Consider the following 13,965-nt stretch of genomic DNA (forward strand, 5'->3'; position numbering starts at 1 on the left):
CGTACTTGTTCTTAGCTCATGGGAAGACAGAATTTTTACAAACAGTATTGTGCTTAAAAGGAACCAAAGGTGAGAGACATATGGAGGCTGCCACATTTATTTCCTTTTAAAACTATGCACATTGTGCTGATCCTCGACCTCTAATACTTTAAGCCATAAACACTGAACGAGCATGCAGATCAGATGTTCTGACAAAAATCTGTGAAAATAGTTTAGCTGCTCTCTTGTTTTAGGTGTGCAATTCAGACGCAGACCAGAAAGATCAGCAGGATGCCAGGCAACTGGTATTATTTAAAAGGAAATAAATATGGCAGCCTCCATATGTTTCTCACCTCAGGTACCTTTTAACATAGCATTTTCATTTGATTTTCAGATTTAGGTATCACATATGTTCTTTGCATCCTCCATATACCCCTGTACAATTCTATCCCTTTTGGTCTCATTTTTCATATTAATTTCATATTAATTGTGTCAATTTACTGGAACAAAGTGTGATATTTCATGTACAGGAAGATACAACTATTTTCATGTTAGGGGGAATCAATAGGAAGGCATCACTGCCTGATGCAGACTAAAGATGGTAAATAGAACAAACATTATCAAGGGAAAAATGACTGCGTCGATCAGAATATTTTACGGGTATTTTAAACTTACATATTTGAGGGAGGGCCTTAGTGCAGATCGCTCTCCAAAGTTCTTCACCTCCACTGGTTTGACTTTAGCAGGCCTGTTAAGGGGATCAAAAACAGTGTCAGACCACAAAGCATACTATAGGACTGTGCAATACAAAGAAGAACAATACAACGTGCAGGGACATCTCTGCATACTGACTGACTGGCAAATACCAAAGCTTTGAAATAAAAATAATGCCGTTCCTCCCCCCCTCCCCCCCCCAAAAAATAAATAAAATAAAGATAGATCTACAAGTTGGACTGTTAAAAACTTATTTCAGTTGAGAAGCCGGTATCAGGTTTACATGCCTGTCACCCTCCCTTCAAGATAACCCTCATTTTTGGGACAGGAACAGAGGAGAAATCTCCTGAAGAGGAACGCAGCAATGACAGAAGATCTAAGCTTTGCCCATAATTCTACAAAGTGTCTTTTTGCTTTCTTTGCCCAGTGGAAGATTTGTCCCTTTACTTTCAAGTGATGCAGCTCCCACTTAACTAGGCAAGAAAGAAGGAGGCATCTTCTTTGTAGGGACAATGACAAAAATAAAAGCATCAGTTTTTCACCTTTGCTCACTTAAACCAAAACTGGAAGAGTTTGTGTCAATGCTGCCTAAACGATACTTCATATGCGTGGATATCATGACAAGCCCAAACTGTTTCACACATCACAAGCTGTACACAGAGCTATTCCTCACTGATGCTGCTCAGCATTCTGAACATTATCAACTCAAAATGACAAAACCTCTGTGTTTAATAAAATGTCTGGCTGGATAGAGTATGTCAATCGCACTGTAAAAACTTTGTACACGCACTAGACCACCGTCACCCAAGTAAAATAACGAACGATGGGTGGGTTGGCTGATTTTTTTTTTATTTTTTTTTTGCCAACAATGGTAAGAGACCGCAGTTATGGTCCATGTAGATAGATCAGTGCTGGCGTATTAGTTCGACCAATAATCAGTGTTAGTCATTTAAAATGACTGATAAACGATCAATCTATTGAAACTCGCGTATGGCTGGTTACAAATTTCTGGATCTTAATATTAGAATGTCCGCTAATGATTCGTAGACAGTCGGACAGTTGGAGTTGAATGTGTTCCGACAGTTTGTTCATTGACAACAGTCGGTGCGTCGTTTATTTTACAATGAATTATTGATCATTTGTATGGAGCTCAAAGCAAACGGGAAGCAAAAAATAATCATAAGATAATGAATTGTATGTATAGTACGGATAAAAGATAGAACAAAGTAGGAAAGAAAAGTCTGAAATTGTTTTCCAGTACCAGTTAAGAAACTTGAGTCATCTATGCAAAAGAGCTCCTCTAAACTATTGACCAACTTGGTCTAACTGTTCGGTTTTCTGAAGAGCTTAGACAGCCAAGAAACAGTGAGAGACAGCTTGAGATAATGTTTTACTGCAAGAAAGTTCAAAGTCATCACTTTTGCTTTGTTTTACAGCTTAAAACACAGTGTGGATTCTAAAATGCAACTGTGACTGATGCTATCAATAAAGCTATATACCTGAAAATAAAAATAGGAGACTCTTTGCTACTAATGTTCTACAGTATGTATTATCCATACCACCCATACAATTCATTATCTCGAACGTTTTTCACGTCAGATTTGCTTGAAATGGCTGTTTATGATGTTGTAAACAAATCCAGGCTTAATCTGCAGAGAAAAGAAACACAATGTACCCATGAAGCTTTGCTGTATTATCTTCAAAGATTGTGAAGGCAGATGTCAATGCCGGGGCATTATCTGTAAAAGGAAGAAAAAAGTAAATTACTAAAGACTCAGGAAAATTACAGTGAGTTATCCAGATGTGATTCAATTGCACATGTCTGTGTGAGGTTAGTCTCGGGGAGACTGTTACAGGATAACTGAAGTGAGAGGGATATGGAGGCTGCCATATTTCCTATTAAAGAGGACCCAAACCAAACATTTTTTTTTAATTCAGAATATTTAGTTGCACCACTCTGACACATACAAAGATAAATAAACACTCCTTCAAGCCTATGAGCATTTCAGTGCATGCTTTTCACCCTTCTCTTTTCATTACTAGGATTATACAGGTGGCAGCCATTAGCAATTCCTCCTTTGCTGGAGACCATCTACTAAACCAGTTTACCGGATTCTGTCCCCGTAATATGAAAGGAAGGGAGGGGTTATTTCAATAAATGTAAAATATTTTATAATTGTCATCTTGCAGCCGAAAAAAAGGCTATTTATTATTATAATTTAGAAAATAGATTTTATTTCTGAAATCTTGTATTTTTATTTGGGTCCACTTTAATCAATGCACATTGCCTGGCTGCCCTGCTGATCCTTTGCCCCCAATATTTTTTGTCATAGACCCCAAATGCTGATTAGATGTTTTTGCGTTAAGTTTGACTGCATTTGCCACATTGTTACAGGTGGGTGATTCAGACATTACGGATTTATGAAAGATCTGCAGGATACCAGGCAACTGATATTGCAACACATTTCCTTCAGCAATTCAAGGAGTTTGAGCGAGATGCTGGATGATGGCCAAGCAAGATGTGGAACGTAAATCTGTCTTCAACGTAGTGTTGTAGGCTCCTAAAGCAAGACAGAACCCCACCGATCAGTGTTGTCACCTGCAGGAAGCCTGGCATTCTATTTCAGCCGCAAAAGAAGAGCATAAGGAACCCCAGCAAAAAGCATCCTTGAATCTGCTGCCAGAGCTCCCCACTGATCCTATGATCTGACCAGTGGGATTACTTCTCAGGGTTTTATTTTTTGTGTCTTGTATCAGACCTCCTTAAAGATGCCTTTTAAAAAAGGACCAGTACCTTCGCTCTGCACTGGGAAATAACTTTCTCCTCTAAGAAATAACTTACTATCATTTTGACAAAGCACTTCAAGTTTATTGGAATCAGTGTTTTCAAAGTCGTTGCCATCGTCATCATGATTGGCCAATGCAGAAGTCTGGAATACGTCCATTATAAAACCTGCAAGGGGGGAAAAAAAATGTATCAAATGTCATCTCCACCCACACTTTGTTGTGTTACTATATACTTATTGCAAGGTTGCAATGCCACTAAATATATATTGAGGCTTTTGTCAGTGTGGAAGCAGTCCACCTCCTCTGCATGCATACAGAATGAAAAAAACATCTCTACATTGTATACAATGGAAGTTATGGTGGAGGGGCTGGCTACAGAAACACTACAAGATGAACAAGACACACGATTACTTATGTTTCAAGAGTAAAGTTATTCTAGCCACACAGGCTAATAATGATCCAATTTAGTAAGCAGTTGATCTCCCCATACTTTGACATCTATGACGTAGTGGTAAAGCAACTTTCTAAACTAAACTGCATTTAAGCAGATATTTGATAGCAAATCAAACAGCAGCCACCTATAGTGTTGTATTGCTTGTCCAGCTATGTGGTCATAAATTCCCCAATTCTCCTCCCATCAAGTAAAAAAATGACTGTCATGTCCAGTCACTCTTTCCATTCAAAAACTGATCAGAAGATAATCTATCAGATGTGCAGAGATCAATAAATCAGTCACTCTCAACAGCTTCTAGTTACAAAAAAACAAACAAACAAACAAACACAAACAACTTCTTTTCCTTACATATTGACAATTGTCGAATAAGGAGTGAGTAGCTGTAATTCTGAGAGTGTAATATTGCACAATGAAATCAGATCAAAAACAGAGCGAGGAGAATTGGAGCAAATCTGTTGCAAAACAAATGCAGAAATGGAGCAGTACTGGGTGACCAATCAGAATCCTGGATTTGGGCACCTGCTCCAGTTTTCTTTGCACAGCTCCACTGACTCAGGATCAGCCTCTCTCAACTTTTTACCTCAGAGCAACCCTTGCTAATATTTTTGGGATCTCAAGGAACCCCTGCAAATAATTTTTGGATCTTGAGGAACCCCTGCATTTATTTTGCAGAAGGCGTGGTCTAAAAGTAGGGGAGGCTGTTTATTTTACTGCACCCTATTACACCGCCACGCATACTGTCTCCTTATCCTAGTGCTTTTTTATCAACGTGCTCATTATCATTCTGACCCCCAATTTAGTGCTTCTTTTTGTAGTACCCACTATTATAATGTGCTCTATTATACTTCCCCCACGATGGGGGGGGGGGGGGGGGGGGAGCCAAGGAACCCCTGCAGGGTACCAGGGCTGTGGAGTCTGAGTCGAAATCATCGAGTCGGAGCAATTTTGGGTGCCTGGAGTCGGGAAAAAAAAATGCACCGACTCCTAATGAATTTAAACTGTAATTAAAATAGAAAATATGATAAAATGTTCTATTTCTCAGATAATAGTCATCATAAATAATTTATATATACAGTAATAGCTGTGCTTCGTTCACAAAAATGAAATAAACCAATCAAAATTAGTTAGTTGTGCTGGTTCAATAAAATAGGATATACATACTGTATCGGATTGTGACTGTACAGTATATATGATGTGTACACAGGAATCTCTTATATATACTGAACAACATCTATGCTGTAAGAATAAAGCCTGATGTGTAGCCGTGTCACGAGATGGTCAATGAGATGGAAATAATTCTGCGTTGATGCTGATTTATGCAAGTGTATGCACTCTGCTCATGAAATCAAATAATTTGATATGTTAAAATTTGGTTTGGCAACTACAAATGAAAGGGTACCTGAGACTGATGCAAAGAAAAGTTTTATACATACATGAGGCTTCCTCCAGCCGCCTTCAGGCCAAGCAGTCCCTCGCTGTCCTCCACCACCTGGATCTTCTGCTATGAGTCCCCGTAATTCAGCCAGTCAGCGCAGTCTGGCCACGTGCGGCTCCTACAGCCAGGAGCATTCTGCACATGCGCAATAGTGCTCCTGGCGGCGGAGTGTGTGCATGCGCACTACGCCAGACTGGCTCAAGTACCTAGACTCATAGCAGAAGATCCAGGTGGCAAGGAGGACAGCGATGAACTGATTAGCCAGAAGGGGGCTGGAGGAAGCCCCAAGTATGTATAAAACTTTAATTTCATCTGTCTCAGGTTTACTTTGTTACACAGTAGTACTATACTCTACATATGCACTCCCCACAGAGCTGCAGGGAATCCACTGAGAATGTTGCGCACATTGAACACAGAGGTGTTGTCTATCACCCATAAACCTGGTTCAGATTGTGCATGAAGAATGTGTAATAGAGGAAGAATCTCCTCATTCCCCTGCACATCACTCTTACATGTACCCACAGTTACATTGCCTAGGGCCTCATCGATGTTCTTTGTTCCGGTCTGTACCTTTTACAAGTACTCTTACCGAGGACTAGTTTTAGTCTATGACTAAAGTGAATAAATATGGCAGTCTACATATCCTCACTTCAGTTGTCTTTTAAAATTCCTGAGCATTCGCAGTTAAGAGACGAATTTCATGTTACATACTTTCAATCTACAAGATTGTAATATGCAAATTAGAGGAGTCGGAGGATTTTTGTACTAACTCCACAGCCCTGCAGGGTACTCCAGGAACACTGGGGTTTCCAGAGTTTAAAGGATGTAACTTGTAACCACACGCCTTGAAGAAGGGGGACCCTGTGTGGCCCCTGAAACAATTGTCGGTTTTTACTTTGTGGGAATGCATGGCTCAATAAAAGAGCGTGAAAAATTGCTACATCGGTATGCTGACACATTTGTCTACACTGGGGGTTCCAGGGAACTCTTTTTGAGAAAGCCTGCTCTGGATAAACATTTTTTCCCAGCAAAAACAAGCGGATCTGGCTGCTTCAATCACCATTATGAAGAGTATGTACGTACTGTAATGGATAGTCTTAGGAAACGTCAAAACATCAATAAAGAACATCTAATATAACAACTTTTTTTTATTTCTTTTTATGTTCAGTTGAAACAGACCAAAACCATTCCCCAGCCTCAGCACACAATCTTTACCCAGTGCTTCCTTGGTGTTCACAGTGGGCGACGGAAGGACTTTAGATGGTGTTGCCTGCACATATCCCAGTGATGTATTGGGAGTAACATGAGAGGTATTTGCTAAGCAACCAGATGAGTTCGCTGCTGTACTAACTGCAAAGAAAACCAAGAACACAGTCATACATTAAATTACAAAACATTTTTTCTTTATTAAAAAATGTTAAAAATTACCTCTGTGCATTTTAAGGCTTGTTCATACTTAGAAAATGTCAGTTGCGCAATATTACAAGTTCTCTGTATCGCCACATACTGGTGCAAACGGGCATTATTAAAAATGACTGGCAATTAATAAATGATACTAGGGTTTCTGCTGGCCTATGGGCCCGCCAGCAGATCCTTTTTATGTACAGCCAAGGGGAAGAAATCATATGGCTTCAGCCAAAGGGCAGGCGTCACATGATTATCCCAACCTCCAATAGGCAGCTGCACTGGTTCATCAATCTTGAATGCTTGGATGGAGCAATCTTCTGCAGTTAGCAGGCAATAGAAGGAATAGAGCTGGCCGGATGCAGAAGAAGCACCAAGTTGAAAGGTTTGTGGGTTTTTTTTTTTGCTTTAGAATAAATAGAAAGATCTGTAAGCTGTGCCAAGTGCAATGCTGGGTGGAGTAGCCCTTAAAGGGGAACTATGGTGGTGCAGACCAGATAAACACATTACCTTCCCTTGTTCCGGATTGTTTCACTATATAGGCACTGGTGTTCTGGACCCTATGATAAAAAAAACATTTCTAGAGTTTGCAAGGCAATAGCATAGTGGCATTATACAGTGGTTTATAATATACAAATTAAAAAAAAAAAAAAACACGAAATATTAAAAATAAGCCTTTCACAGGTTGTGATGTACCATCTGCATCTCTAACTGTAAACATTGTGAGCAGAGAATGCTGGTACATGAAAATCTCAATCACATAGGCAACTTCCACAGATTGGGAACTGAAAGGACAACTGAAACCAGAGGGATATGGGAGGCTGCTATATTTATTTCCTTAACCTCCTTAGCGGTAACCCCGTGCTGGACACGGGGTAAGCCGCCGGAGGGTGCCGCTCAGGCCCTGCTGGGCCGATTTTCACAATTTTTTTTTTGCTGGACGCAGCTAGCACTTTGCTAGCTGCGCCAGCACTCTGATTGCCGCCCGATCGCTGCTATCTGATGCGGCGCGCGCCCCCCCCCAGACCCCCTGCGCTGCCTGGCCAATCAGTGCCAGGCAGCGCCGAGGGGTGGTTCGGGACTCCCAATGACGTCCCGACGTCATCCCGCCCAGTCGCCATGGCGACGGGGGAAGCCCTCCAGGAAATCCCGTTCTTTGAACGGGATTTCCTGATCGCCTATCGCCGGAGGCGATCGGCGGGGCTGGGGGGATGCAGCTGAGCAGCGGCTATCATGTAGCGAGCCCTGGGCTCGCTACATGATTTAAAAAAAAAAAAATAAACTGCTGCGCTGCCCCCTGGCGGAATTTTTCATACCGCCAGGGGGGTTAAAGGGCTCGTTTCCACTATTGCGTTGCGAAATGGCTGCGGCAAAATTCGCATGCGGATGAGAATTTTGCATGCGCGTGCATGCAAATTTTCGTGCGAATTCACATGAAAATTCGCATCGATGACGTTGTATGCGAATTTAACCATGGCAATGCCGGTGTGCGTTTCCATTGATTTCATGAGAATTCGCATGAAAATTCGCATTCCAAAACAGCATGCGAATTTCCTATTAAATACATTAGCGGCGATTCGCATGCATTCCACTTGCAGGCGAATTCTGCAGCTCTTTTGTGCGTTTTTTCACCGCTAAAAAAAAACGCACATCAACAACGCTACAGTGGAAACAGGCCCATCCACTTTCATTACATGTGCGAATCCGCATGCGTTGGACGCATGCGGATTCGCGATAGTGGAAACGAGCCCTTATGCAATACCAGTTGCCTGGCAGCCCTGCTGATCCTAATGCTTTTAGCCATAGACCCTGAACAAGCATGCAGCACCTCAGGTTTTTCTGACATTGTCAGATCTGACAACATTAGCTGCATGCTTATTTTTGGTGTTGAGACACTACTGCAGCCAAATAGATCAGCAGGGCTGCCAGGCAACTGGTATTGTTTAAAAGGAAATAAAAATGGCAGCCTCCATAACCCTCTCGCTTCAGTTGTCCTTTAAATGTGACCACACTGTTCTCTATGGAGCATTCATATCCAAACCTCTTGTAATCCCATCAAAGCATTATAGATGCACCATTAGGTGGAGCTCTAAATTAGCATAACATTTTCATTTGATATGTTTAAAATGAAAATATACAAGATAAAGAAATGAAAAATTGCGATCTAGTCCTATTAACGCAAAACATTTTATACAATTGCAAGATTAAAAAAAAAAATTACACCATTAAAAATCATGATGGTGTCCATTAAAAAAAAAAAATAAAAAAAAAAGTTGATGAACTTACATAGGTTTTTGGAAATCAGAGAATAAGGGTGCTGATCGATCCAGAATAGATGTGGGTTTAGCAGATATGCCACCGTCTGATGTAACCAGTGTTGTATGCTGATGCAGCCCACCCATGCCTGCTCCTCTCCTGGCATGGACTGACGCCTCCAGAGAAGATAACTGATGAAGAGCAGGGGGTGGGTTGTGCTGTGCTATGGACATGCTTGGTCTTCCACTGGCATGGACTGACATCTCCAGAGAAGGTAACTGATGAAGAGCAGGCGATGGGGATGGGTTGTGCTGTGCTATGGACATGCTTCGTCCTCTGCTAGCATGGACTGACGCCTCCAGAGAAGGTAACTGATGAAGAGCAGGAGATGGGTTGTGCTGTGCAATGGACATGCTTGGTCCTCTGCTAGCATGGACTGACGCCTCCAGAGACGGTAACTGATGAAGAGCAGGAGATGGGTTGTGCTGTGCAATGGACATGCTTGGTCCTCTGCTAGCATGGACTGACGCCTCCAGAGAAGGTAACTGATGAAGAGCAGGAGATGGGTCGTGCTGTGCAATGGACATTTCTGGTGAGGGTTGCAGCACAGGAGGAAAGGTCACCTCCGCAGGGGTGCCAGTGACTGAGACTGTATCTGGCCTGTCCATATTCGGGGCTGTTGTATGCAATCCTACTGGTGCCACCACCGTGGAACTTGTAGGCATTAGCTAAATATTAAAGACAACAAAAAGAACTTGCTGTGAATTAAAATGTATAAGAAACAAACCAGTTCTCATTACATTTGTTATATGGGTACAACATAAAAAGAAAAAAAAAAACAATGTGGCAATTACCCTCGTATTAGAATTAATTCAGAGTGGAATCAATTGCTACCCCACACACAGCACATTTATTTTCAATAGATTTGCAATGCTATGGGCCAGCAACCCACCACCACTTCTGGCCCCGATTAATGAAAATCTTCTATCCTGTCTGATAAAATCTATCTATTTTAGGTAAAATCGATTGAGAAGACATTTTGGGGAAATAGATTTCTAGCAGATTCAAACAAATCTACCCGGAATGGAAGAGGTACAATACATACCAAGGTAGAGTGAAGCCTCTGGACGATCCAGAGGCTTTTCCATTTCACCTCTACCTCACTGCTGCTTGTTCCCCTTTGCAGCTGCGCTCCCGTCTGTGTACAAGCGCGGTTGCATTACACAGACGCATGTACAGCCATGTGCAGTCACTTGTAAATGGATGAAAAAGCAGCTCCACACTACTGCGCAAGTTGTACTTGCACCAGCGTAGTGCGACCGCACTCGTACACGGACCGGCCACTAGTCGAATATTTTCTGTGGGTCCCAGCGCTGGACCGGTGGGGTTACTGAACATAAAGAAGCCACGGGACGATAGTTCCGTGGCTTCCCTCTACTAAGGTAAATAACTAGAATTCAATTTTTGACTTCTGGTACACTTTAACCACTTAACGACCACGGTCAGTTGATCAGCGGACCTAGGTGTTAAGTGGTTTTACATGGAAGCGGCCTTTCCATGTTCAATCACGGAGGGTGTCTCCGTGAACTGCCTGCGAGCCTCCGATCGCGGCTCGCAGGCGAAATGTAAACATCATACGGCGCAGCAGCGCCGTAAAGGAGATCGGTGAAGGGGTCCATAGGAGGACAGGATTCCCACTTACAGCTGTGTTGGGCTCTGGAGAAGGCTTGTTTGTGCCCTGGACATTCAGGAGACTGCTCAGCTGCTCCATCCTTTGCTTCAACATCTGTTCTTGGAGAGCAGCCTCTTCCTTCACTTTCGAATATTTCTTCTCTTCTTCTTCTGTTAATAGAAACAAGCGTTATTGCACAACCTAATACATTAAATGTGCTTCTAATGTTATGTAATGGCTGCAGTACCTCATAACACCCCGTTGTATTAAAAACTCCAAGGTATCAGGGGCATTTTCATGTTAACTAGTATTATGATTGCCATACACAAAATGATCACAGAATGACGTTTTGAATTATGGTTTAGCTGTATAGTCTACTGGTAAAAGGCCCCCGATGTAGGATTTGAGCCCTTGAGAGGGGTTTGAATCCCAGCTCAAGCCAGTACATAAACCAGTAAGGAGTCTTTGGGCAAGGCTCATTAGGTCCTTTTTAAATCAACATAAATTAAAATGATGAATTAAAGAGGCACTGTAGTGACATAGAAGAAGGTAAATTTATGTTATTTTTACAATAATTTTCCTGGTTTCAGTATCAGAAACACTTCCTATACCTATATATTGCTATGTAGCCCTGCCCTGTAAATCATAAAGAGGAAAGATATTACACTTGGCAACAATAATACAGTTGGCAAAAAGTAATTACACAAGTGAACACACAAAAAAAGCTGTTTTATTCATTACATTATTTACAGTAACGTTTCTTATTGAATATATTTACTGTCAACAAAGGAGGGAGGGAGGGGGGGGGGGGGGGGGGCTTCCTCAAGAACCACAGTGACCTCACCTGTCAGCAAGACAGGCGCTCCCGCTCTATTCCAGGGACAGATTATGTAGCCTGGGGGAGAAGTAGTATATTTTAGCTGCGAGAAAGGCAGATGATGCTCCCCTACACATTGTTAGTTTGTCCCATGTTGCCGACGCAAGTGTTGGGACGGGATTAAGGTTCGTATACACGTCCGATAAAGATCGTTCGTTACGAACGATTCGTGACGTTTACACGATATTCAAATTAGACTGAAAAGATCGTTCGTAATGAACGATTGTGTACACACGTGAACGATATAAGTATAAAGTACTGAACGACGAACGATAAAAAAATGCGTGCGCAAACGGAAGTGACGTTATGACAGGCAATAAGAACATGCGTTATCGGACGATCTTTGTACACACTGCAACGATTGAACGATTATCTTTCGAAAAAAGCCGCCGGGTTGGATCGGTCCGATTGAACGATAACGATCGTTATCATTCACAAAAACGATCGTTCACACTTTTTGAACGCACGATTATCGTTCCGATTGTCGTTATCGTTCGTTTTTGAACGATCGTTATCGTACGTGTGTACTCAGCTTTAGAACAAAGTAAGTAAGCTCAGCTCATCCAGTAACACCGCGCTGGATTGCTCAGGTCCTGGTGGGCCGATTTTCACAATTTTTATTTTTATACAAGCAGCTAGCACTTTGCTAGCTGCATCTTACCCGCTCGCCACCGCTACCTGCCACGAAAGAGCCCCCCCGCATACCCCGTGCGCAGCCTGGCCAAGCACCACCAGGCTGCGCTATGAGGTGGACCGGGACTCCCACTGACGTCACGACATTGATGTCATTCCGTTAGTCGCTATGGCGACGGGGAAGCCCTGCACGAAATCTCATTCATAACAGGATTTCCTGATGGGTTTGATCGTCGGCGGCGATCGGAAGGGTGGGAGAGAGCAGGGAGGGGGCATCATGTAGCTAGCACTAGGCTAGCTACAGGATAAAAAAAAAAATTAAAAAATTAGGTGAAGAAAAACCACCCGCGGGTAATTAAAAACGCCAGGGAGGTTAAGAACAGCATAAAAAAAAAAAAAAAAAAAAAGTGGTGTACCTACCATTAACCTCCTTGCCGGTTATCCCGAGCTCAGCTCGGGGTAACCTGCGCAGGAGGATATCTCAGGCCCCGCTGGGCCGATTTGCATAATTTTTTTTTTGTTACAAGCAGCTAGCACTTTGCTAGCTGCTTGTAACTTCCGATCGCCGCCGATCCGCCGCAATCCGCCGCGCCGAGTCGCTCCCCCCCGCCCCAGAGCCCTGCGCTGCCTGGCCAATCAGTGCCAGGCAGCGTTGAGGGGCGGATCGGGATTCCCTATGACGTCCCGACGTCCGTGACGTCATCCCGCCCCGCCGCCATGGCGACCGGGGAAGCCCTGCAGGAAATCCCGTTCTCAACGGGATTCCCTGCATACTCTGATCGCCGAAGGCGATCGGAGTGGGTGGGGGGATGCCGCCGCTTAGCGGCTATCATGTAGCGAGCCCTTGGCTCGCTACATGATTTAAAAAAAAAAAAAATTAAAAAAATGTGCGGCGCTGCCTCCTTGCCGGATTTTTTAGACCGGCAAGGAGGTTAAGGCTGCATGTGCTCACAGCCCCGGGTGTAGCCATGGCTAGGGGTACCGCTGTGGTGCTCAGTCACTGTGTTCTCCCACGTGGGACCTTTTTTCATATTTTGGGCAACATTCAGGAAAATAGAAGGCAGTGTAGGGGACTGTACTACTTCCAACACTAGATGTGGCAGCCCTCCCAATTCCTGTCCAATGGGCAACGTGTCTACTCGCTCTCTACACACAGCCCTGCAGTGAGTGAATGTGAAGAGCAGCAGTCAGAAAGGGGGGAGGGGGGTATATGAAAGAGGGGGACGCATAGGAGGAGGAGCTGAAAAAAAAAAAAAAAAAAAAGGAGGTAGAATGATTGATGTGCTGCAGCTGGGACATTAGCACGAAGAGGTGGGAGGATATGTTTAGTGCTTTAAAAGTTGCCTGTCATTAGTAGCCATGTGCACTGGCTGTTGTAATACCAGAGTGCCCTAGACTATTGATTACTTATCCTGATCAGTGTAATTACTTTATACACTGGCCTTGGGGCACACCTGGCTAATGTGGAGGGGGCTATACTGGGGAGGAGGGCTTATGCACAAGTCAATCACTTTTTCCTGTGTTTTTTTTTTTGGGGGGGGGGGGGGGGGTTCAGCAAACATTTACTTACCTAGGAGGGCTGCTCCATAGCCCCCCTTGTCTATTTGGATGCCTCAACTTTGGAGTCCATACAAAAATCTACCAACTCAGTTTATAAAACACCGACTCCAGGTACCCAAAATTGCTCCTGCTCCTCGACTCCTTAGTCTAATTCTTACCAGGACTGCGGATTTGGTACAAACAAAATCCGACTC

At 43.2% G+C, this 13,965-nt stretch overlaps 1 protein-coding gene across 2 annotated transcripts in view; it reads right to left on the reverse strand.

Moving 5' to 3' along the window:
- BUB1 (BUB1 mitotic checkpoint serine/threonine kinase) overlaps positions 1 to 13,965 on the reverse strand; it is a 59,151-nt gene that overhangs the window by 24,011 nt on the left and 21,175 nt on the right. For both annotated transcript variants that reach the window (XM_068232278.1, XM_068232276.1), the window contains exons 9-15: positions 10,732 to 10,871; positions 9,060 to 9,757; positions 7,284 to 7,333; positions 6,585 to 6,719; positions 3,536 to 3,646; positions 2,369 to 2,432; positions 655 to 727 (exon numbers count right to left, since the gene is read on the reverse strand). In XM_068232278.1, the coding sequence (XP_068088379.1) occupies positions 655 to 727; positions 2,369 to 2,432; positions 3,536 to 3,646; positions 6,585 to 6,719; positions 7,284 to 7,333; positions 9,060 to 9,757; positions 10,732 to 10,871 (1,271 nt within the window). The remainder of the gene's footprint in view (positions 1 to 654; positions 728 to 2,368; positions 2,433 to 3,535; positions 3,647 to 6,584; positions 6,720 to 7,283; positions 7,334 to 9,059; positions 9,758 to 10,731; positions 10,872 to 13,965) is intronic.

Source organism: Hyperolius riggenbachi, chromosome 4, assembly GCF_040937935.1.
Source record: "Hyperolius riggenbachi isolate aHypRig1 chromosome 4, aHypRig1.pri, whole genome shotgun sequence".
NCBI lineage: Eukaryota > Metazoa > Chordata > Amphibia > Anura > Hyperoliidae > Hyperolius > Hyperolius riggenbachi.